The 24,022-nt window shown below is 43.6% G+C and overlaps 1 protein-coding gene across 3 annotated transcripts in view; it reads left to right on the forward strand.

Moving 5' to 3' along the window:
- The first annotated feature begins 17,961 nt into the window (after positions 1-17,961).
- Positions 17,962-24,022, forward strand: part of LRCH1 (leucine rich repeats and calponin homology domain containing 1) — a 141,617-nt gene continuing 135,556 nt past the window's right edge. For 2 of the 3 annotated variants that reach the window (XM_064504851.1, XM_064504850.1), the window contains exon 1: positions 18,070-18,423. In XM_064504851.1, the coding sequence (XP_064360921.1) occupies positions 18,189-18,423 (235 nt within the window). In that variant the 5' untranslated portion in view covers positions 18,070-18,188. Of the gene's footprint in view, positions 18,424-24,022 lie in introns of all 3 variants that reach the window. The other variant, XM_064504849.1, reaches the window with a different exon arrangement.

Raw genomic sequence — 24,022 nt, forward strand, 5'->3', positions numbered from 1 at the left:
TGTGAAAGATTCCTGATGCTAACTACAGTCCTGCCTCTGAAGACTGGTGCTAACTAAAACAAGGCAATTTGTTCTCTTTTGCTACTTTCCGCATGTTTAAAAAAACCCAAACAAACAGTGAACAAGACTCAGAAAGCCTTTCATAACTTGTCAGGTCGTCTTTACAGGAGGGGAGCTGACGTCCTCCTGCCTGCTAGTGAACGCTTACAGGACAGCATTCAGTCAGATGGAGTCCTTAGCCAGCATTTAGTGAGCTGAAACATTTCTAAGCAGACATTTTTATTTGAACATAAAAGCTGAAAATTCTTTGGAAAACTGAAGCCAAGTGCAAAGCTAAGAAATACCTACATCTGGGGCAATGGTTGGAAATGCAAATAAGTTACCAAGGGTTAAAATAAATTATAGAAATAATTTCCTTATAGCAAAATTGTGCGTAGCAAAGCAAGAAAATGCAGAATAAAGGATCAGCTTACCAGAAAACAAAACAAAACAAAACATGGAAACCATATGGTCCAAAACCATATGGAAATGCACAGCTGAGGCACCTAATCGATCCTACCTTTGTCCTTGTAGTGGAACTTGGCACTCCCTGTGCTTATGAATTATAAATGTAGCTATGTTTACTACAGATCAGTGTCTTTGGTCCAAATAACATTAAACTAGTTGTTAAAGCAAAATAGACTGTTCTGCTTATCCTGTAAATAAAATGTTAAGTTAAGGTAGTTTTAATTACAGATTTTGAGATTTTAATGTGCCATAAAAATCCAAAATTTAAAAATCCCAAACCCTACCGATAAAATGAGTCTGTTAGGGGAGCTACAGGGTATTCCCTCCAGCAAAGCTGCACTGTCTGCATGGCAAGGGTGCTCTGGGAGATGCTTAGCAGACGGCGGCTCTGTCACCCAGCCTGATTGCTCTTTGTTCTTCCCCGAACCATTTATTCTGTCTTCTCCCCTAGTTCAAACACCCAGCCCCCCTCCCCTCCCCCCAGAAGAAGAAAAATAAAATGATTACTTGAAACTTCAATCAGCTCCCTTGTCTGCTTCGCTGCATGGCTGCCCAGATAACTCTGTGGGGGGAGGCAGAAAAAATAGCGCAAAAGCTGTCACCAGCACTGAAAGGAGCCGCTCCTCAAGTGACTCCGTCAGCGTAGCAGCTCTCTCCAGCGCGGCAGCAGAAAGCAACCATTAGAGGCCTTTAAGCCTCAAAGCAATTGGAATTCCCCTGTCTCTTGGCGATGCTTGTAACATCTTGCATTAAATTTGAGGATGGGCTGCTTTGTGTGGTTGCGGCCTTGGTGTATGGAGATGGTCCACCTGAGGGCAATGACCTACCTTCCTGCTCTTCCTCCTATGGAGCTCTCAAAATAAGCCTTGGGAGAAATACCTGGGAGAAAGAGTTGAGAAATTAGCATTTAAACTCTGACCAGCGCTGGTGTTGCTAGAGCTGAACTTAATCCTGGTAAAGTTGAAGGCAAGGCAGGGCCTCTTCCCACAAGAACATTTTTGTTTGGTTCTCAGTCCTGTCGTTCCCATCTTGAAGTCCCCCTTATGCACCCTCACCAGCAGTGGGGAGGAGGGCACCACAGCTGAGGCCGAGCTCCGTAGAGGGCAAAGTGTCCTAGTTCCTTACAGCTGAATCACATTACGACATTCAAAAGGTAATAAAACTCCAGCCTATTGCCACATATTGGAGACATGCAAGATTGGAATAAGATGCTTGTGTTAGAAAGATAAAGATTTAGAGAGCTGCACACAACTGTGGGATGTAATGAGGCTGTTCTGTTCCTTCCTGGTAGCATTTGATTCATGTGGTGTGTGGCAAGTTTTCCGCAGATTCATTGCATGCGGTGGAATCTTACCAACATTTCTACTTCATGACTAAGCCCTTTACTTCTCTTTAAATTTATAATTTCCTTTCTGAAAGCTCTTTACGACTTGCATCTGATACTAATAGGGAGGTATTTTCATACTTTTATGTGCATTACTTATTTGCGAAACTTAAGGTTGTAAGGTCCATGAACTACTGAAAGCATTTCTTCTTGGATGCCTTTGGCTTGAGTTTCAAGCTAATTTTTTGTGCAATATGGATATCATCAAGAAAAGCAAGTTTACTGCTGTCTTGGACCTTGAAAAATGTGCTAAGCAATAATAAAAATTAACCCTTTTATGACCTTTTCCCATTCTAGAGGCTGTTGTACAAAAAATAATGGAACTGCATTCTTTGGACTAGCAGTGAATTCTTTAATTATGAACCACTGCTATCTCTTGTATAGACAGAAATACGGAGATGATGTTTGAGGTCTCAGAGCTGGAAGCAGTATTGCTGATTCTGGCCAATGACAGCATCCATGTTTTTTTCTCCCTGTATTACTTGCTTTTGCCTACCCCACGTTTCCTTGGGAGGCAAACAAAACTCAGGGTGTTTGTCTCGAAGCACATTATAAATAATGCTTGAAGAAAATTTTTATCAGTGTAATGCGTAAAGAATAGCCTAATCAGTCAGTTCTCATAACTTTGCAATAACAAAGCTTATTCAAAAGTATAGATTTAAAATATCCAAAGGATGACAGAAGATTAATGCTTTTAAGATTGCCAAATTTCTGCCATCATTTTCAAATTCTACCGCATTCAGCTATAACCAAGCATGTGCATAATCCAGCTTTTGCAAGATGCTGAACGTTGGAACATCTATTTCTACTATATCCTTTAAACTGCCTCACTGGAAACAAATGGGTACTGAGTCATTTTCATTGAGGAATTAAATGCTGTGTTGCTGTCTCTGTTAAAAATTAACAGGAGATTTTCAGTACCCAGGCTCATATTTCTATTGTTCTGAATCTATCTGTATTCATAATCTACATTACTGATAAAAGGCCCAGACAGTGGAATTAAATATTATGGAAATACAAATGTTGAACATTGTTTCCATGTGTTTTGGCAGTAATGACTCAGAACTATGCTGCTATCTCTAGATGTATCCTGCTTGTATGCTCTAAACTACGCCCTGCAGTTCTGCTGTGTTAAATGCCCTGATCCCCAACTTGGTCTTCTGCAGAAGACATTCAACTCAAGCATGTGAATACTCCTGGGAAGGGTGGACATAGCCAGTCTCTGGAGCTCTAGAAGGGAGAGGGTGGAATTGTAATGAGAATGGAATTATGATTGCAGGGAGGGATGTTGTGGACCAACACATCCTTGTGTTGCTAGGGTTGCAGAGCAGTGGGATGGGACCAGCTGATAGCAGAAGGTATCTTGCAGTCCCGGTAAGCAGTGGCTCCACAGAGGGCCTCATCTGTTTAGACACGTCCAGCAGAACTGGACATCACTGCAGACTTGTGTTTTTGTGTGATTTTGACACTGATTTTTTGTCAAATCAGAAACTTGCCCTCAAAGTATGGTTATTAACAGTGCCTTTGCTAATAGCTGAGGATTAGGTGGTTTCCTAAAGTTTTAGCTAAAAACAATTGCACTGGGACTATATAAAGCATGAATCCTTTTGAATTAGTATTGCACAGTCTTTGCTATTGTACTTGCAGTAAGTGTCAAAGTGCACTGAGAGCCTCAGTTTAACAAGTTAGATCCTGAGCATAATTGCTATATGATTGAGCTTTCATCATACATATTACCCTGACCCACTTTTGGAGCATACGCCTACACTGCATACAGGGCCTTCAGGGCAACAGAGATGCACTGAACGGGCCTTGAATGGCAACAGAGATGCACTGAACGGGCCTTGAATAGAAGTGCTGAAGTGCTAAGATGCCTGCAGTTGTCCAGCTAAGGCAGCAGTCAGCCCAAGCCAAAATGCTTTGATCCTTGAGTGGGATTGGCAGCTCCTAGTGAGTGGCCACAGTAGATTTGAGCAGGGAAGAGGCTTCTCATTTCTTGAAAGAGAGAATTACTTTCAAACCTGCCTATAAGATGCTGATCAACACAGGACACCTTCTCACCTATGGTATGGGAGATGTGGCTCATGGTCGTGCTTCTGGTGGAAGCATGGCAGGGTCCTGAGTGCTGGTCCAAGCTGAGTTATTGAACCACTTTGGTCCAGCTATTCTGACACAATTCAAACTGTAAATTTCTTCTTGCCACATTCCTTTTTTTCTTTCCCTAGAAAAAAAGTTTTGGCTTTGACAAATCAACACTTCTTGACGAGAGATTGTTTCCCAGTTGTTCCTGAAGCTGAGCACTCTCAAACACCGTCAGTCCGTGTGGAAATGCAGTGTCAGGATGTTGCTAACTGCACATGCTTTAAGAGAAGCTGGTCACTATGACATGAGGTTGGGACATCCCAGAGGTGGGTTCTGGCACTTATTCTGTGATTTTGGGTAGGACATTTCAGGCCAGATTAAACAAAATATGTGAAAGATTGCCCAACTTCTGCTGAAGGCCTCCCCACTGATGTGTGTAACTCCTACTACAGTATCTTGGCCTTACTCTTTCAGATTCCTGTCTGTAAAATGAGACTTCCCAACCTCACTGAGACAGGCTGCTGCGAAGAAAAATATTATGGTGTGGACTAAAGTGAATAAGGTAGCTGAATTCCTAAGGTAGATAAATACAGTAGGTGAAATCAGAACAAGAATAACCAGGTGCGTATTTTTGAGATTGTAGCTCCTTGAGAAGATGCTCCAGTGCTAATGCTGAATTTGTATTTTGTTTAGGAATTAATTTTACAAGAGGGTCACAATAACATGCACAGAATCTGATACTTTCAAATAACCTGTCTAGATCTATATTCATTAATGGTTAGGACCATGGAAGAAAACACTGAGAGCCCTGTTTGATAAACTGTTGGAAAACAAAACAAAACAAAAAAACAGAACAGCAAAAGCAACCCTTACTCCCGTCCCCAGTAAAACATGACGGAAACACTACTGTGCATACTGGCAAATGTCCCTGTAACCAGTACAACTCCTTGCTCAGGAGAGCAAGGTGCTTTGGACACACAAAAGCAAGGCTCGTTGCAGGAGGCTCACTGCTTGCTCCGGGTGTTTGGTGAGCAGAGAGACCCTTGCTGCAAGGTTGCTGTTTAGCACGAGACTCTTGTTTTCTAGCTCTTTTCAGAACTGGCTTTACTAGGTCAGACTACAGGTCCATCTCGCTTAGTCTCCCATCTCCAGCTGTGCCTACGTGCGGATGCCTAGGAAAGAAAGTAAGAACACAGCAAGCATGTATGATATTTCTCATCAATAATCTTCTGGCTATTTACAGCTCAGAGATTTCCTGAGAGGGAAGTTTTTATATATTATAAACATTGTACACTGACATATTTTCTATATGTTTCTTAACCATTGGTGGATTTCTCTTCCATGAGTTTATCCAGTCATTTTCAGGCGGAAATACAGCAGAGAGCATTAGTCAATAGCCCACTTTCAGGTTTTTGTAGTGAAAGAATCTGCTACAAGTAGCTTTGTTTTTCTGGAAAGGTAGCTGAGCTTCAAAGAGAGAGGAGAAAGGGTTTAAAAGAAAGAAAACATCTTTACAAGGAGATGGACAGAAGAACCAGTGACATTGTGTGAGTTTTTTGCTACTGCTGGTTAGGATTCAGGGAAGAGGAAACCTGCAACTTAAAAAAAAATAAAAAGGCCACTTGTGCTCAGTTTGCACAAAATGAGGCCAGGGCAGTCTTTGGCCGTGACTGGTGCAAGTCTCAGCTGGCTGAAGTAACCCTGCTCCGATGCACTTGAGCACGCAAGAGAACTGTCTTGGTGCACATCTGTTGCAACTTAACGCTCTATTATTTAGTGATTATTGGAACACGGAAAGTGAACGTCCCAACTCTTCTTTCCTTCTCTTTGCTAAGTTTCTCTCCATCTGTGTAATTACTTTAGTATAATTCTTCGGGTACAATGCTCTCTCCCAAGTTGGTCATTCCTATAAATTTCTCTTATTATTTCCTATTTCCTGTTTGCTCTTTTTGTTCATATCCTTATAGTATTCTCATTGTTATTCTTTTTTTTTACATGCATTAAAATAGATCTTGAGTTCTAGTGGGGAGTGATATGTGAAACCAACTAAAACAGAAGTATTGAGGTTTTACTTCCCTTAAATTTCTGGTGTGCTTTATCTTTCCTTTAAATAATTTTTAATCAGTAAGTGCCATTTCAAAATGTCCTCCCTGGTATTATGAATTTGCCTCCAAAAGCTCCTCAGGCTCTTTTCTTCGCAGCGGTTGGTTTGCACTTTATTGATGCTATTTGCTCTTATTGATTCCCCATAGCTTTCAATTAAATGCCCTGTGTAAATGCAGTGGAAGATAGAAGTAAATGAAATCCTTTGCATACTTAATAAAGATTTTATAGGAAACCTAAAAATAAAAAGATTTATGTTATTGGTGTCACTGTCTACTGTTCTTTGTCCAAAGCTTTCCATCATGGGCTCCTGTTTTCATTTACTTATAACTTTGCCAAATTGTAACAATTGGGAATGAAAATTTCCCTGCTGGGCATCTGCTCATTTAGCTGAAATCTAAGTGAATAAATAAAACAGTTCAGTTACTTTCAAGAATGTGGCTAGAAAAAAAATGTATTGTTTTGATGATGTTAATTTCTGTCTTTCATTTTGGGAGCTCCAGCTTGCTCCCATGCTTTATAGGAGGAACTGAAAATTAATGGTAGATGATCTTTGTGTATTTTTTATCTCCAGAACAATAAGCCCCAATATGGCCCCCTTTTAGGGGAAAAATGCAGTTAGCACAGGCTCTGTAGATGTGTGCTGCAGCTGTGAGCTGAATACCTTAGAGAGTCCATCCGAACTGGACACAGCTCGTATTGGACGGTACAATTGCAATTCTGGGCTCCCGCGGCCTCGGATCCTGTCTTTCTTGGCCTCTCTATGCCCCCTTTTTTCCAACTGGTGGCAGTGAGGAGGGGGAAGTTGTCTGGTTTAACGCAGGGAAGAAAGGAGCTAGGGTGGGAGAGATGCGTGAGCAATCTGGGGCAGGGAGAGGGGAGGGGGAGACTAGGGGAAATGAGGGGGAATTTGGACTGGCTGACAAATAGGACTGAACAAGGAAACAGGAATGGGGAAGAGCTGAGGCTGGGCGGGAGAGCTGAGAGCAGAAGAGGTCAAATTTGGGAAAGGCTGGGGAGAAAAAAGCCTGACTGCTCGCATGCACTCCCCTGCAAAGCCTAGGGGAAACCAAGAGCAGGGTAGAGGCTCGTACAGCCCTCAGATAGCTGTGGCTCTGGCTGCTGAAAGGTGCCTTTCCTCTCTAGCAGGGGCCGCTCAGAGGACGGCCGTCTGTCCTGGCTCTCACACACACGCCGATGTCCTACAGACCTCTGTCACTCAGCGAGTCAGCAAGCTCCAGCCCCGGTGCTGACCCTTGCAGGTGAAGGCAAAATCAGGCAGCAGGGAATCAGCATGTTCAGGCTTTTTAAAGAAAAAAAAGAAAGAAGAGATTTTCTCTGCCCTCCTACCTTCTTCCCCTAGCATTATTTTGGAAGAACACTGTGTTTTGTTGCAAAATCAGATATTTAAAAGGTAGGAACTTTTGGAATTAATATCATTTGTGTGACTTTAATTTAGCTGTTGGCTTTGGCATTATACTACCATCTCTGTTTATAAAAAGGAACCAATGGCTACACTGGAAAGCTTCGGTTGCCTAAGAGCCAGTGATCTGATTACATTCAATACAGGCAAGCACTGTGTACTGGCCACCAATAATACTTGTACTGGTTATCCTGAAAGTTAATTTCCTGAAGCAGGAGAAAATTATGAGCAAAGTGTATGGGAGGTAAATTAGAGGTAGAGAAGTGTAAATAAATATGGGAATTTGTTTCAGAGAAGTTTGTTTAGATGGAAAAAATTTCCCCTTTTGTCAAGGAGGGAGTGTTTGGCCAAACATCCCTTCTGATTTATTAGGGAAGGAAATCAGCCTTTGGAAGGACATCATTTCTGCAGTGAGCAAAAAGGGGGAAAGAGCGATCAGTATAAGTAGGAAAGTATTCATTGCTGAAAACAGGTAAATGAAGATTTCAGAGAAAAATCTGCAAATGACAGAGCTACGAATAATATGAAAGCACTCAAAGCATATTGGGAGCAAAGGAAATCATGACCATGTTTTAGGTCTATCACTAAAAACAGTAGGCAAAATCGATATCAGTGATGCAGAAAAGACAGAAATATTAAAAAATACATTCTTTATTCAGAATGGAGCAGGATTTGCATTTGTATGATAGGAGAATAATATAGGACTTGCAGTGCATTAGCAATTAAAATAGATGTTAAGAAAATGCCTTGAAATCAGGGCTAAATTCCAGGAGACTAGAAGAATAATGAGGCTGTGCCAGAATTCGAAGGGTAAGTGAGATGATCCACTAATTATAGGCTTGTTAGCCTGACATCAGTTGTAGGCAGAATGACAGAAAAATGACATGGGGTTTCAAAGGAACTGACATCTACAAATATAATTACTACCCATCAATATAGATTAATGAAAATTAATTCTTGTAAAGCAAGCCTCATTCCATTCCTTGAGGAACTTCTATATTTGGCTGATAAAAGTACTACATTATGTTTAGATTTGTTAAGACTTAATACCGGATGGTATTCTGTTTAGAACGTGAGCACTAGCCAATTTTCTGAGTTTTTATTGCAGTGGAGTTGCAAATGTGAGGCACACCTGGTAATTAACCTTTTCTATCTGACTTGAAGTCACTCTTACTTACTTATCCGGTTAGATATCTGTGGCCTGACCAAAGTCAGTATGTGTTTGAGGCAGTAGATAATTTGGAGATATCGTGAATGAAATATGCAGTCCTGCTGTCAACAAGTGCCTAACATAAGTAACTCCAACCCAGCTCTAGAAATGCATTTTATATTTCTTCATCATATCTTTCCTCCTCCCTGAATCCCAGTTTTAACAAACCATGGAAGTGAAATGAACTACGTTGACTAAAATCAGGCAGGCTCTCAGAGAAGCCATCCAGACAGAGACAGCCCAAGGAAGGCCTACGGGGACGTAGACATTTGCCCTGTACAAGCCAAACCCACCCAGGGACCAGACCACACATTTCTGTGCCCCAGCATTAATGGGCAGTGCTTGTGCGAGAGTCATGGGCCCGTGTAACAAGCCACGCGAGATGACACCTAGACCATCTCGGGTGGATGACATACCTCTTATCTCACCTGCCCATCCACCCTGGAAAGGTGGGCTCCTAGAGGTGCGGCTGTCTTTGGCTCACAGTCAGAATGAAGGATTATAAAGCGAAAAGCGGCCCACAGCTTCCTAAAGCGGCGGGAAGGAGCAAGAAGATCCCACGTGGAAGAGAGCTCTTCCTCGCTTCCTCTTTGTCAGGGTAAAGGCAGAAAAATCCTGGAGATTTACGGTCCCCCACTCTCCGCACATCACCGCGTGCCAGGAGCCTTCCCAGGACATATTTAATTCTTGCTGAACCCAAAAGGAGGTAACCCAGCTCCTTGCAAGTCTGCGTTCATAATGCCCATGTTCTAGGACTGAATGTGTAAATGAAGACTTTTAAAAGTGAGAATGAAAACTCAGCTACACAGGCTGTTATAGGATGGCAAAGTAGGCATAGCTTCACTACATGTGGCTTGCTGGGAGAACCCAGTTCTGATTTGCAGTAGGACTAACAGGCCTGAAGGACAACTAAGTGGCCATAGATGAAAGACAAGAGTAACTTGCTGTTGGGCTGTGGGAGCTTGAACTGGCTTATACATAAACTAAGAAAGGTGACTTGTGACTACAAAACAAAACTTTTGAAATGGTTTATGAAGCATATCTCATAAATATGGACTTAAATTAAAGAGAGGGGAAACTTTTCAAAGCAGAAGGTATTTGCATTACAGTTGCAATCACTCTGACAATTTTCCAGTTAAATATGTTGGAAAAATCAATTGCTTCTTTGCAAGCATGCAGAGCGGAGAATGCTTTGAAAAAAAAAAATCATTAAAGCACTGATTACCATCTCTAATTTCTCTCTCCATATTTACTATAAAAATAACCTCTATCCTCTGTCTGACTGTCATGCAAGACCTTGAATGTTTTACTTGACCAGCACTTGGCTTCCTATAAGAATATTTTCTTCAGAGTGCTGGGAATATGTGTTTCACTTTGTTTGCTAGCTGTCTTTCTCCTTCCTAGGCAGCTGTAGAGGGTCCCATGAAACAGGTAAAGAACATACCCTCTTTCCCAGCTGTATGCCCAAATGAATTCAGGGAATGCCAGCAAGATCCCTGAAAGCTTTTCCTCGTGGATTTCTGCTGTTTCTCTTTCATTTATTTAGAACCACTGAGCAGTAGTAATTTGCACTGCTGCTTGGGTGTTTTAGTAATAATGGTGTTTTCAGGGCTGCAGGCAACACATGGAAAAACAATCCCTATTCTAACTGCTACATGTAATGCAGGCAGTACAGGCTGCTCTGTGTTTTACATATTAACAGAGATGTACAGCTCCCAGATGGGGGGATGGGTGGAAAATTGCTTTTCCTTCCCCTTCCCTCCACGTACTCTTCATTTAGCTATGCCATTTTAGTGTGCAGCTCCCATTGTTAAAAACAGAGCGTAAGAAATCAATTCTAAGCAAGCATTTGAAGGTGCTAGGCAAGGGAGAAGGCTCCAACAAAACAGGGGGAAAACAGAAAAGGAAATTCAGGTGAGGGTGTCCTTAAACAGAGGTATATTGGGAATACAGTGATTTGTGCCCATCTGGATGGATTTTGCATAAAGGTGAGCGCTTTCCACTCCCAGCAGCTTCTGGAGCGAGGGAGGACACTCAGCACCTCCTGGAGCCAAGCTGCTGTGAGAAAGTGGCCGGAGCACCACTCACCCCTCCGTGCCTTCCTGGCCTCCGCTGCAAGCAGGATATGAAACACTGCATCCAACTGGATTGCCTTTATTTTGCCGTGTCAAAGATCAGGCTGTAACACTATTTGCCAGCAAGAGGGAAAAGTATCCTGCAGCGTTTGGCTGGAGGAAGGGGAGGAGGGGATAAAGGAAGGCGTTCTGCCTGCTCCAGTGCTGCAAGAGCCTGGATTTGCCTCATGTAAACAGATTTGGAGCCGTCTTTTGCAGTCAGTCTTACTAGAAACACTGTATGCCATTTCCTCCCAAGGGGAAGCTATTATTTTGCTCCTTAATATTATGTCTCTTACTTCACCATACGCACTCAGTCACCAAGTGTGCAAGCCTGTGTGTATGAAAAATGACTTGCTACCTGTAATGGAAGAGATCCTGCCCAGCAGCTCCTACTGCACTGTCTGGCGCGAGGAGGTCTTCATCTGATGGGCGTCTCCAGGCCCTGCTTTCATAAATATAAGAGGAACTTGCCCTAAACAATGATCAGCTACTGCAGTTCCCTCAAGTATCTCCTTTTCTGAAGAGTGAGATACGGTCATGTTGTTGCATGATTTGGGAAAGGACGGTCTCAAGTCGCACAGCCTTTGTGCCCCGCTGTTTCTCAGCAGCAGCCCCCGTGCTCTCCCTGCAGTGCCCTGGCAATGTTATCCTTTGTAGAGTGTGGTTTGGGGGATAAAGCCCTTCCACACACTCTCCCTCCCAGCTTAAAAACCACCGTTTTAGAGACTTTAGCCCATTCTGGCACACAACACTACAGGCACCATGTCAACATAGAAAGTATTTCTGTTTCTGGTTTTACCTCCACCGCTGATGTTTAAGATTAAGCAAGTGTTGGCGTGATGGAGGCTTTGTTAGGTGCTGAAAGAAGACAAGACTGCTCTAAACAGACTGTAGCTAACTGGGAGTAAAGTGTCTCTAAAATATTGTTTATATGCTTAATCACTGTAGGGTTATTATAGTTATTTTGGATGCATTAGTGACTTACGCTGAAACAAGCTGAGTCTTTGTCTCTCAAAACAAGCAAGCGCTGTATTTCTTGGTAGTTATGTCAAAATTGTTGTTGCTGGGATGTTTAACATGAACTGCTCAGCATCTTGATCTTTATGAAAGGGGTGAGGACATAAATTGTGGTTAAATTGGAAACTTTGATCTTGATACTTTGCTGCTTTTTTCTAAGAGCTGTCCCACAATAGATGTAGGATAGCAGGGGGAGGGTAAACGTGAATTTAAGTTGTTTTTGAGCACCCCAGGATCTGCAAAACACTATCGGCTGCTCCAGCATCATGTATTAATTAGAAAAGATTTGGAGGCTGCTCTTAGACGTGCTTTTTCTTTTTATGTCATGCAGCCCATAGTTCTTGAAATATGAAGTGTACTGGGTATCCCCCCTCCTAGTCGAGCACATTCCTTGGCAGTGCATCAAGGCAACGTTCCCCCACAGGCCAAAATCTGCCTCTCTATAACAAATACAGCTTCACTTCCATGAAAAGTGATGGAGTTAAAATTGAGGGTCCGTGTGACTTGAATGGCAAGACTTGGTCTTCGATGAAATGTTAGGTATTGGCATCCTTGCTGATGTCTGGGGTGTTGCCAGGACATCCAGGGAGGAGATTACTCTTTGCTGGTAAAAGTCTTATTCTGCTGTTTCTGTTAAAGCAAATAACCCTTGTTCCAGTGACAACAGTGGCGATGTGAAGGGACAGCTACTCTGATGGGACTGTAGGCATCTTGGAAAGCAAAGATGCCCCTTAGGGGTGAAATACCTTTTGATAATGAGATGTTGGTGGTAGCAGGAATCCATATTTTTGTGTAAGCTTATTGTTGCCAATCAACTGGTGATAGCAACATGGCTGGAGTGAGGGGGGGGGGGAGCATAAACACAGGTGGTAAACTCAAATTAGTTACCTGACTCGAGTCAGGTGAGTGATTTTCAGCCACTGGGGTAGCTGGATCACTGCTCTTAGTGAGCTCCCAGGTGTCTCAAGAACTTGTTTATACCAGAGAGACTGTTTGCATGGCTTGCAAGGGAAAAAACTTGGACTTAAATTGAGGTATTCTTTCATTTCCACTGCTGCTTTTGGCTGTTAGGCCTTCACTTTTCCCATATTTTTCACAACTGGTTACTAGGTCATAGTTATATTTGGTCTCACTATTTCTGCTGTTCTTAGAGGCATGTAAAGCATTTTATTTGCTGTCTTTCCTGAAACCATAAATATGGGATTTACAAAATCTTTGCCTTGTGTGCCCCTAAAACTTTCTAGGCTCTACCTAGAAACTGGTGCCCTAATTGATATCTTCAGTCTTCCTGCATTTTCTGGATTTTGCAATAGATTGAGGATTTTGTATTCGTATCCAATTCTGCATGTCTGTGCTGGTAGTCTGCTAGGGGTAGGAAGTCAGATCTGCACAGTTTTCTCACCAAGCAGACAAATTAACTGTAGTATTTCAATAGCACACACTGGAGGCATTGTGCAACTGCCAGCAGCATCTTTTCATAAATGCTGTCTCATTGTTTAGTGACAGTAATCAATTGTCTCCTCTATTTTTATAAGAAAATAGGTTATTTCTTACTCTGATGGCTTCTTCTCCTTGCAGATGCTGTTACAAATGTTCATGAATGCAGACTCCTGCAAGACATCCCTTTCCCAGCTTAGCTAGGTCTTTGTTCTGTTGATCTTGGTGCAAAAACTATTGCCTTTTCCTTTTCCAAGAGCAAGTCTCGTACCCTGGTTACAACCCCAGGAATCTTTAAAGAAGCTCTGTGGAAGCTGTATTTCAGGAATGGATTCAAGGTCAGCATGGATGTAGTTACCTCTCTATCAGTTTGCACATTTCAAGGTCATCTGGGAAGCTTGGAAGAAGCTCTGTAAGTTTACAGCTGCTAATAGTCTTTGAACTAAATTAACATTTCAGATATGGGCATGTTATTAGGTTGCCTTACGTGTTTAGTCAGGTCAAGGGTTTCAGGTATACTAAGGCACTCAGTTTCATCTTGGTTTTAGTTTACCGTTAGGTCTATCTTCATGACCTCTTAGTTGTGAGCTGAGGTTTCGGTCATGATCTCTTGCAGCTTCGGTCCTGTTGTACATCTGTACAGCATCATCACCATGACCATGCAGCTTGCCAGTGCTATTAGCATATACAGTGCTGTTTGGGATCAACAGTGCTGAGCTGACCCTCACTGACAACCACCCAATGTGGTTTTTGTGCCTGCTGCCCACTGGGACTTGGGACACAGTGAGGGAGATGCTTCCCTAAGCTCCCAACACTTGCCATGATCAGCCCTTAGCACCAAGATGTGAGGTACTGCTTCTGCATCAGTAGCAACTGGATAATTCTGCACCACTTATTGCTTGGATCTATGCAAGAATGAACCTTGGCTATCTTCTTTATTATTTTTATTATTATTATTATCATCCTGTGATGCAGGTGCTACATAAGTGGACTCATTTGAGCTCTTTCCTGATGTACCTTGTCTGGCAGATATCCCAGTCCTTCAAATGTGTATTGATAATCTCTTTAGCAGCTTTGCTGCAAGGAAGCTACAGTGCACTGTCTGCTCTGAGCAAGCTATTCATCTTGCTAGTGTCTATGAACCATTTGTCCTAGGTGTAATGTAAGCAGGTTCAGGAATTTATGCTTTAATTGAAAGGAGTATCTTTTTATCTGTCCCATCTGAAGCTTCAACCTGTGTGATTTTACTCTTGGAATTCATCTAATAATTTTCTTTGTCCTTGTGCTATTTGCAGCCATACTGTCAAGGATGTGTAATGTAGCTTTTCTTCGTTGTGACTGCTATTTTGGGTGGCACCGAACTGAGCTCGCCTTGCAAGTGGAATGATGTCCACTGTCTGTTTGGGGCACTTGGCTTATTGTGTGTGTGTGTGTTGTTTCTCTCTTTGTACCGCAGAGCTTGTCCGTCTGGGATATTCCTGCAGAGTAAGTCTTGACGTAACCTGGCTGCATATGAACTACTCCATGCTAATGCCTCTTGAGGATTGTTTTAGAGCACATGCAGAATGAGGTAAATTTCTACACTTTTAAGTAAAGTATGGCTCTCTTGCTGCACACTGAAGTCCCGTAGTAAGTTAAAATAGAATAGGTGCTCCGTACTAAGTTTATATGCTACCTTGTGATGCACCAGCTCCCTCCAGATAAGATAGACTCTGATCTTCATAAACCATGTGGGCTTTTCTTTTGTTTTCTGCTAATTTAGAGTCACAGACAGGCAGAAACTTGCTCCGTGTCTCTAAGGCTCACAGTCTTTCTCCACTATGGTGCTTTCTGCACATCTTTGATAGGATTATTTTTTGTCACAGTCATTAGGTATGACCGGATTTGCAGAACAGTCATCACTGCAATGTTTTTCTTCTTCTGCACCCTTAAGTCTGTCTTCTGCATTTTCTTCTCCTCTGGCTTATTTTGTGTGCACTTGCTGAAGAGCATCCTCTTTTTTCTTTTTCTTCTGGAGTTAATTTTTCAGCTGCTTTAGCTCTCCAGACTGGCTCACTGAAGAGTCAGACAAGTGCAAATACTGTCATATAGGAAATGGCCAGACTACATAGCTGGAGGCAAGGAATGGACAGCCCCTTTCAATGACAGCTTGCCAGTGTCAGACTGTACCTACTTTGTGATCCAAAGAAAGTCAATATATAGAGGGTGACCTTTTATATACATCTGCATGGGGGCAGGAATTCAGTGTTGCTGTGATTGATTTCTTTTTTTTTCCCCCTAGTGTTTTCAATTTCTGATTCTCTGTATCTCTAGGAACAGAGTTACATTTGGCACAGCATTCAAGCATAGAAAGAGAGACTCAAGACTACAGCTTCAGTGCTGTATTTTTTTTCCCTCAACAGTCTTGATAATTGTAACATCTTTCAAAGTGCTGCTTTCAGGAGTTCTTATGCAATATTTGATAAGCACAGGTCATGCCTGTGACTCAGCAGTTCAGAGCAAAAAGCAGTTTAAACCAGACCTACTCCTTGATTATGGCCTTGTGCCCTCATATTGCTCTAAGGGGGAGCCTGGACCTTCACCCCTGCTGGACCGTGTGCCAGGAGAGCCCAGGGTGCCTCTGTCCCTTCGCTGTCCTCATCCTGGGAGGACAAAGGAGACAAGAAAGAGCAAAAAAGCCTTTTAGTTTTATTAAAATCAGTACTTGTAATCACTTTGTCTTACCAGAAGTGCAGGAGGAAGGAACACAGTGTCCCTCAGGCGGGAAGACTTACCAAAAGACCTCTTACCTCACTGTAAATCGCTGATGCTGGAAGATGATTTCTTTCTTCATGTTAATCAGGTTCAAAATAAAGTTCCATGATGATGGATAATTTAATACACAGGAAATCTTCTGTGCAAGGTCATATACTGAGTCATAAAACTTCTGATTTTTTTAGACCTCTGTAGCTATCAGTGTAAAAGAAGATAATGTTTAATTTATTAGAGTCTCTTTTTTTTTGGTAAATTTCTATTACAGGAGAAGCCTTGCAGCTGCTCTTATTTGCAGTTTCTCTCAACTCGAACTACTGTTTGATGCTCTTTTTTAAATGCTGTGAAGATGTAGCATTCATCTGTTTCCTTATGTTTTCCAGCAGTGATGCAAAGACTGCATGCAAGCTGGAAGTGAGCCTCTTAACAAATCCAGAACATGCTGTGACTAGTGGAAATTGGTGGGAAATATTATCTTAATAGCCTGACAACAAACTAAAATGACAAGCTTTGTCAAAAGTAACATGATATATGGACATAACTGATGATGTAATGCCTATTGTTTTCCTTGGGGAAGATTTCCGCTGCATCCAAAGGTCGCTTAGGGAAGCGGTGTCAAGAATTGCTTTCTGGTACCCCTGAAATTTTCTCAAATTTGTGGGACACTGGAGTTGTTGTGCTGAAAACTCAAGATCTCTGGGTAAAACCTGAAGAGCTGGCAATGGCAGGTGTGAAGGGAGTGTGGACTCAAATTCAGCTCGGGGCCTATACTTTACTTGCAGTATAAATGTACTTACAGGAAAATACCCCCCCTTCCTCCCCATCTAGCCTCCCAGCGCTGTCCTTCATGTAGGGCAGTCTCTTTAAAAGTGCTGCTGCCTGCAACACTTTGGCAGTGATGCAATGCTAAAGTACAGAAAACCTGAATGAAAAATGCTGATACTGAGAGCTGCACCAAGCATATCTTAATTATAAAGACCCAGTCTTTTATGGGTGCTTTGATGCTATTATTTGAACAAATCCACCTCTAACACCCTATCTCCCTGTCTTAATCTGGGCTGTTTCTTGTTGCAACAGCTGAGTTTGCTGAAATCTCTGTTTTGCGAAAACTGAGAGTTATCATTTCCTCGCGGCAACTGTCTTCCTTTTCCCTGTAGCGTTCAGTGGTTGAATTTCCTGGAGCCTGAAAGGCTTTGGTTTAACTTCAGCCATCGATCACAGCGCAGGGTAACTGGGTGAAACGCAACGGCCTGTAAATACAGGTCATGCATGATGCCGTGACGGTCCCTTTTTAGCTTTGAACTCCGTAAACTCTGCGGAAACATGAGGACTCGGCCCTCGCCCGCTCCAGGGCTCAGCTTTGCAAAGCTTCAGAAAGGGGAATTAAAAGAATAATAAAAAATAATAAAAAAAGGAAAACGCTTATTCCATTGAAAACCGAACTGACGCGAGCGTGGCTCCCGGGCTTGCTTTGCTGTGCCGGACCTCGGCGCGGAGGGCCTCCCTTCGGCAGGCTGCGCCCCAGCAGCCAGCCCCACGCGTGTGCACACGAGGGAGCGCCGGCGGGAGCGGAAAGCCTCCTGCAGGGCACATGCTCCCGGGGCCCGGCCCAGCGGCAATGGCCGCAGCAGCTTCTAATTTTCGAAGGGGGCCCTGCGCCGTGCGCGCGGGGCCGCCCAGCCGCGAACTGCCGCTTACGGAGCCCCCCGAGCGGGGTGGGCGCCGCAGACCTCCCGGGGCACCCGTGGGAAGGGAGGGAGGCGGAGAAGCCGGACCGAGCCCCGGGGGCAGCGCAGCTCCCACCCGTCCCCTCGCACAGGCGGCAGGAGCTGCCCGGCCGGACCCTGGGGTGCTGCGCGGCACCGCGCCGCCGGATGGCGCCGCAGTGCGCCCCCTCCCTCCCCACGCGCCGCCGCCGGGCGAAGCGTTGGGGTGGGGCGAGGCGGGGCATGCGCAGTGCTGCGCGCGCGCGCTGCCGCTGTTGCCTCCGCCTCCTGCCTGCGCTGCCGCCTCCCCCCTCCCCTCCCCCTCCCGGCGGAGCCGCCACCACCATAGCGAGCGGGCGGCGGCGGAGGAGGCGGCGGAAAGGGAGAGCGAGGCCGGGGCAGGTCCGGCGGCCCGCGGGTACCCCCAGCGGCGAGGCGGGCGCGGGGGAAGATGGCGGCGCTGGGAGGCGAGTCGCAGCCCTTCCCCGCCGCTGCTCTGGCCGTGGCGGCGGCGGGTGGCGGCGGCGGGTCGCTGGGTTTGCAGGCGCCGCTGAACCGCGGTCTGGAGCGGGCGCTGGAGGAGGCGGCGCACTCCGGGGGGCTCAACCTGAGCGGCAGGAAGCTGAAGGAGTTCCCGCGCAGCGCCGCCGCCCTCAGCCACGACCTCTCCGACACGGTGCGGGCAGGTGAGGCCAGGCGCGGCGCCCGGGGGAGGGGGGCGGCGGTGCCCGCCCCGGGGCCGGGGGGAGCGGGCAGCGCCGGGGGCGCCCCCGGCATCTCCGCGGGGAGGGTCCTCGCCGCCCGGCCCTTCGCTCGGCCTAGGGGCTTGCTGTCCCCGCGCAGAAAGTACCCCTGCTCCCAGCTCTGCGTGCACTTCGGCCTTTTTTTCCTTTTTTCTCCCATTTTTTGGGTGTGTGAGGTAGGTGTTCGCTCCCGTATGGCTGGGTCGCTGCAGTCCCCCCCCCCCCCCGCGTTGTACGGCCACTTCTGCTTATAGCGGTTGGTGAGGCAGAGCTGCCCCCGCCCCGTGGCGCTTGGGGGGGCAACGGTTGCTCGCACCTGTCCTTGCCCCGCTGTCCGCCTTGGGCACCGGGGGAAGGTGCGCCTCCCCTGTGCCACCGTCTCTGCCGGCTGCGGCTGTCCTTTGGAGCAGCTGCCAGCCCCGCATTGTGTGCGTCGGGTGAGGAATGCTTGCGTGCACCCGCTTAGAGACCTGCTGCGCCTTCCTTCCTTCCCACAGAGCCACCTGTCACTGGAGGGGATGCCAGCTCACATGTATTAAAATCTGCATGTAACCATGTAAAGGCAGTCATATGCTTCTGCATGCGTCACCTATTTGCACCCTACAGAAGGAGATGTGTCCATAGGAACACTTTTGCTTTGCAGCCACCTTGAAGAGTATGCTCACTTTCACAGATGGTACTTGCCTCTGCTAAGATTCATATCCTGCTCTTATATCCTTACAGTAATGTAGCCATATTTCCACCTCTGTATGTAATGCTGTCTTTCAAGCCAAATGTGGGGAGAAATCACTGTCTTCACATGCAGTATGCATATTCTACAGTGCGGGACACCATAATTACATAAATCTGCAGAGGAGACAGACCTATCAACACAGCATGTAGCAGGGGTAAGGGGAAGTGTATCTAGTCTGCATTTACTGTGTCCTCACACCCTCCTTCCAACGGGAAAAAAGTCACACTTGTTTCTTGCCTAAGGGACCAATTATTCACAAAGGGTCTTCTCTATTTTTCCTACCCTTATATGTGCAGGGAGTAGGAACCTAATCCATTCTTTACATTGTGTCTCTAGGTAGAACAATGCAAACCCTCACCAGAAGAGTGTATTAGCATATTTGTAAGTTCTTTAGTGTGCTGCCTCCGCATGCCCTGTTGTGTCCCCATTTGCCTACTGAAGATAGCTGTGCTGTAACAGTGAAGGAGCAGACAAGTATCCACTTGTTACTCTTCTTATCCCACAAAACAGCAGGTGCCATACCTGCATGCCAACATGTGATAACATGTGCCTAGATGCTCACCCACTCCTGCTTATGAGGGTATTTATGCCTTCCTGTTTACAGAGACAAACCGACTTACTGCATACTTGTATGTATCCCTACCTATAGGAAACAGAATAATGTCTCTGATGTGTAGTAATTTCATATTTAACCATTCTTTAGCTCTGTCAGTTGTTTGCTCTTTCTCAATGGATTGCACAGTGTTCTGCCTGAACACCCATTTCATATCAATAAAAGAGGAAATATGAAGGAAACTTGAAGGAAACCACATGAATTAGCATGCTAACCAGTCACTCAGTAACAGATTTGACACTGAAAGGGATAAGACATGATAAGGGAACAGTGTGCAGTTAGAAGAATGACTTTTAGCTTGTCTCCCCAAGCAAGAGATTTTTTCTCTTTTGTTCTTAAAAACTGTAATTTAATGAAGACATCCTGTGATACCAGATAGGCATTTTAGAAATTCACAAAGTTAGCTTGTTTGATCTAAGCTAATACTGATCCAAATTGTTGGTAAACGAATTTATGTATTGCAGAGCAGTTCTTTGATTGGTAATGAACACATGTTGCTATCAGTACATTGTATAAGCATGTGTTGTATAAGCATGAGCTGGGTATTGTATGTATAGGTAGTGCATGCTTATTACAGCCTTACTTGTTCTAAGTCTTCTATTTTGAGGAAAGCTCAGGGAAAAAGCTGTCTTTGCCTTCAAGCATTGATGTGCTCTTATCAGAGTTTACGTAGAAGACGTTCAATTGGAAATTAAATGTATAATGGGATTTTTGTTCTATTTTTGCTTGGTATAAAAGGCAGCGTAGAGCAGCCCATGTCTCAATTTTGTAGCAGCAGCAGTCCTTTACTCTTTGCCCCGTTTTAGGAGAGCTGTGTGTGTTAATATACAGTTACTTTATGTTTTCGTTTGTAACAGCTTGTTGTAACCCCTTAATGTGGATTGTTTGCCTTGTGAGTTAAGTCATATGTTGATATATTTCTGAAAGATCTGTGTTCCTTTTCACTTGTTATGTTACATAAGTAGAATATATAAACAGAAGATACACTTGGCTTAAGCTCAGATTTCTGAAACTCAGGACAAACTCTTGATGGGAATTCGCTCTCTTTCCCTTTCCATAAACGTACATAGTATAAAAACAGTGGGTTTTTTGCACTACTTGGAGTATGTTCTTGCAGTGGGTGGCTCTTACTTTCAGATTTGGTGTACTGACATGTCTCTGAAGCCCCCAAACTTTGATGTTTGGGGAATGGGTAGTTATTCCCCGTTAAAGCTTTTTTGCTAAGGAAGGGTAATCTCTATGAAAAATAAAGACAATCCATATTTTAGAAAAGACTAGTCTGGGGGATTGAGTTCAGGGGTCTGAGGAGCAGGGGATTTCCAGAAAACTGAAACCATGTCTGCATTTTGACAGTGTTTTAGTATTAGATTCTGGCAGTGTTCTTGGATTGAGAAAATGATGATTACAGATACTCTTGAATAAATACTATCAAGGCTGTTTTCTGGAAAAATTCTGAGTGCTTTAAGTGTGTCTGAGGAAGATAGTAGGGTTAAACTTGAAATTCTCTGTACATTTGTTTTTTCTGAAGTTACAAGTCAGATTTTTATTTATCGATAGATGCATTTACTAAAGGGGCAGAACTAATAGCTGAGACTGAATTGCTTGACTTCTCTAGTTTCTGTTGCAGTTATTCCCTAGTAACTGTAGAGTTTTAACTGTTCACTTCCTATGTATGCAGTCTTTTGGTATGCTTTTTTCTTCCATGACCTTTCTTTGCATTGAGTACATCTTGCTTATAGAGATCCATCCTATAATTCTAGGTACAGCTTTCCAACGCTTCAAACGTTTCTTCCTCATTGTCTTTGGAAGGCTTTGCTCAAAAGCTGAGTGACCTAGTAAGCTGAACTTTCAGAGAGCATGTTGCATACAGAAGAGAGCTTGCATGGTGTGCAGTGCTGTTAGAAGAAAATAAAACCTCTATGTAAAGTATCTTGAGTTTAGTCAGATGTTTTAAACCACATCAGTGTGGATGCATTGCAAAAGCCATTTCAAAAATAATAAATGCTATTCTTATCACTTTTATTACAGGCTGGGTTATGCAGAAGACAGTGGCACAGTAATCATATAGTTCTTAAGTAATTCTATGCAATTATATTCCTCAAAACCACTGGGAATGCTAGAAGCATATTAGCTTATAAAAGAGGAAGAAAAAGCCCCAAAGCTGTTACTTAAATGCGTAACCATGGTTGCCTGTGTCACTTCAACCTCTTTCTGTAGGCTTTGGCTGTATATCTGAAGACAAATCCTGGGCACTGTCTCTGGTGAATACCTGTTTTATCCATTTCGGTTGTGTAGGGTAGGCACAAGAAGAAGGATTACTTGCTGCTGCTTTTTGTTTTTAGATGCAAGAGAAGTAAATATTTTTCAATTAGGTGTTTGTTAGACTGTTTGAAAAGTAATGTGAACTGAATTATTTGAACATTAGCTTGGCTAGTATGAATTTCTGGGAGGTGTGTTTTTTTGTTTTGTTTTGTTTTTTCAATCCTTGAGAATACTCACTACACTAAAGAACTCCTACATGCTGTTTTTTAAAATGTTTCTGTCTGGAAAAAGGTAAAAATCAAAAGAAGAAAATCGTGTTCTGTTTTCTGCTTCATGTTCAACAGTCGGTCGCTGCAGCCTTCCTCTGTTTATTGAAGATTTCTAACATTACTTATTCTGTCTTGTACAAAAACCACTGTACTAACTATATTAGGATGGGGGAGAGGAGGAAGTGGATATTATCCTACAGCCAAAACTTATGGATGTAATTATTTTTGAGGGCACTATATAATATTTCATTATATCAAAGATTAAAAAATGAACAGAATTTCAACATTATGTGCCCACTAGTATAAACACAGATTTCAGACTGTAACTTCGTAGTGTGATCTGTCTGGACAGCTCTGTATTACCATATTCTAGTTTCTTTTTTTTTTTCTTTTCTTTTTTTTTGACAAGCAATACTTCATGAAAGAGCCTTATCAAATTAAAGGAGCTTTTTAGCAGTACAAACATGGCTAGCAACGTCTAACTGCAGCATTACTTTGAAGACTTTAAGACATTAGGTCTTTTTGTTTCTTTGGGTTTTTTTTCTTGTTCTTCCCCAAGTCTGTCCTTCTTGCTTGTGGATCAAATAAGCAGCAAGACTATTGACTCCTCTTGAAAAGAGCCTATTAGTGGCTGCTTAGAGTCTAATCCATTGTGTTTTTGAAAGTTACCTCTTTTGTCTGGAGATTTATGCCTGCATAGCTGGAATGCAGTTAGTGACTGAAGATGCTGTTTGACTATTTTTAGTGAAAAATAAAATGAAATAGCTCAGAGTGGCTTTTGTCACCTGAAAACAAATTAGAAGTAATCAATTACCTAGTTACTATGTTTCAGAATGTGGCTTGAGTAGATTACTGGCCCTCTGCCATTGAGGGTGTGCGTGTGTGTGTGGTGGTGGTGATGGTGGTGGCGATTTGTCTCCCTCTTTAGTGCAGTGTGGTTTTTTTTTCTTTTCTTTCTTTCTTTCTTTTTTTTTTCTGGCTGGCTTGTTTTGTGATTAGAGAAGCTCCAAAACTAATGCAAGGGCTAGGAGGTAGCAGAAAGATGACAGCCTAGAAATCACATGATGGGGAGGGAGGAAGGTGAAACTCCTCTCAGCAGCAGCAAGCTCAGCAGCTTCTAGAACCTTTACACTTAGTATTAACTTCCAATTTAGGATGACTGGTTTCTAAATGGCTCTGTGTAAAACTGCCAGAAGAACATGTTTGACCATGCTGTGCATGTAAATGGATACAAACTGATTGATCTTGTGGAAATCTTGTCACTTTGTGTGCCTGGACATCTACCGTGGAAACTGACTCAGAGCTGCAAAGCTGCTATTATGGTTGTAAAGATGCTACAGGTTTCTTCTGACATGCTTCCAGCTGAACAACTTTGTTTTTTGAAGACCCACTAGCATGTGATCAGAGGCACTGTGGGAAGTAGAAACCAAATATTCCTGTGTGGTTTGTGTCTCTTCTTCCTTCTCCTGGTCTTTCTTTTGTGTCCTTGGCATAAAAGACATCTTGGTTTAGACATCTGTAAAAGAGGAGGGGCAGTGTGAATGTTAATACAGTTACTGTACATATGTGTTGAATCCTTCAGAGAAGTAGAGAAGTGAGAGGAAGAGAACAGGGTAGAATCAGCTATGACAAAGTACAATAAATATCTGCCCGGTGGAACTACGA

Source organism: Dromaius novaehollandiae, chromosome 1, assembly GCF_036370855.1.
Source record: "Dromaius novaehollandiae isolate bDroNov1 chromosome 1, bDroNov1.hap1, whole genome shotgun sequence".
Lineage (NCBI taxonomy): Eukaryota > Metazoa > Chordata > Aves > Casuariiformes > Dromaiidae > Dromaius > Dromaius novaehollandiae.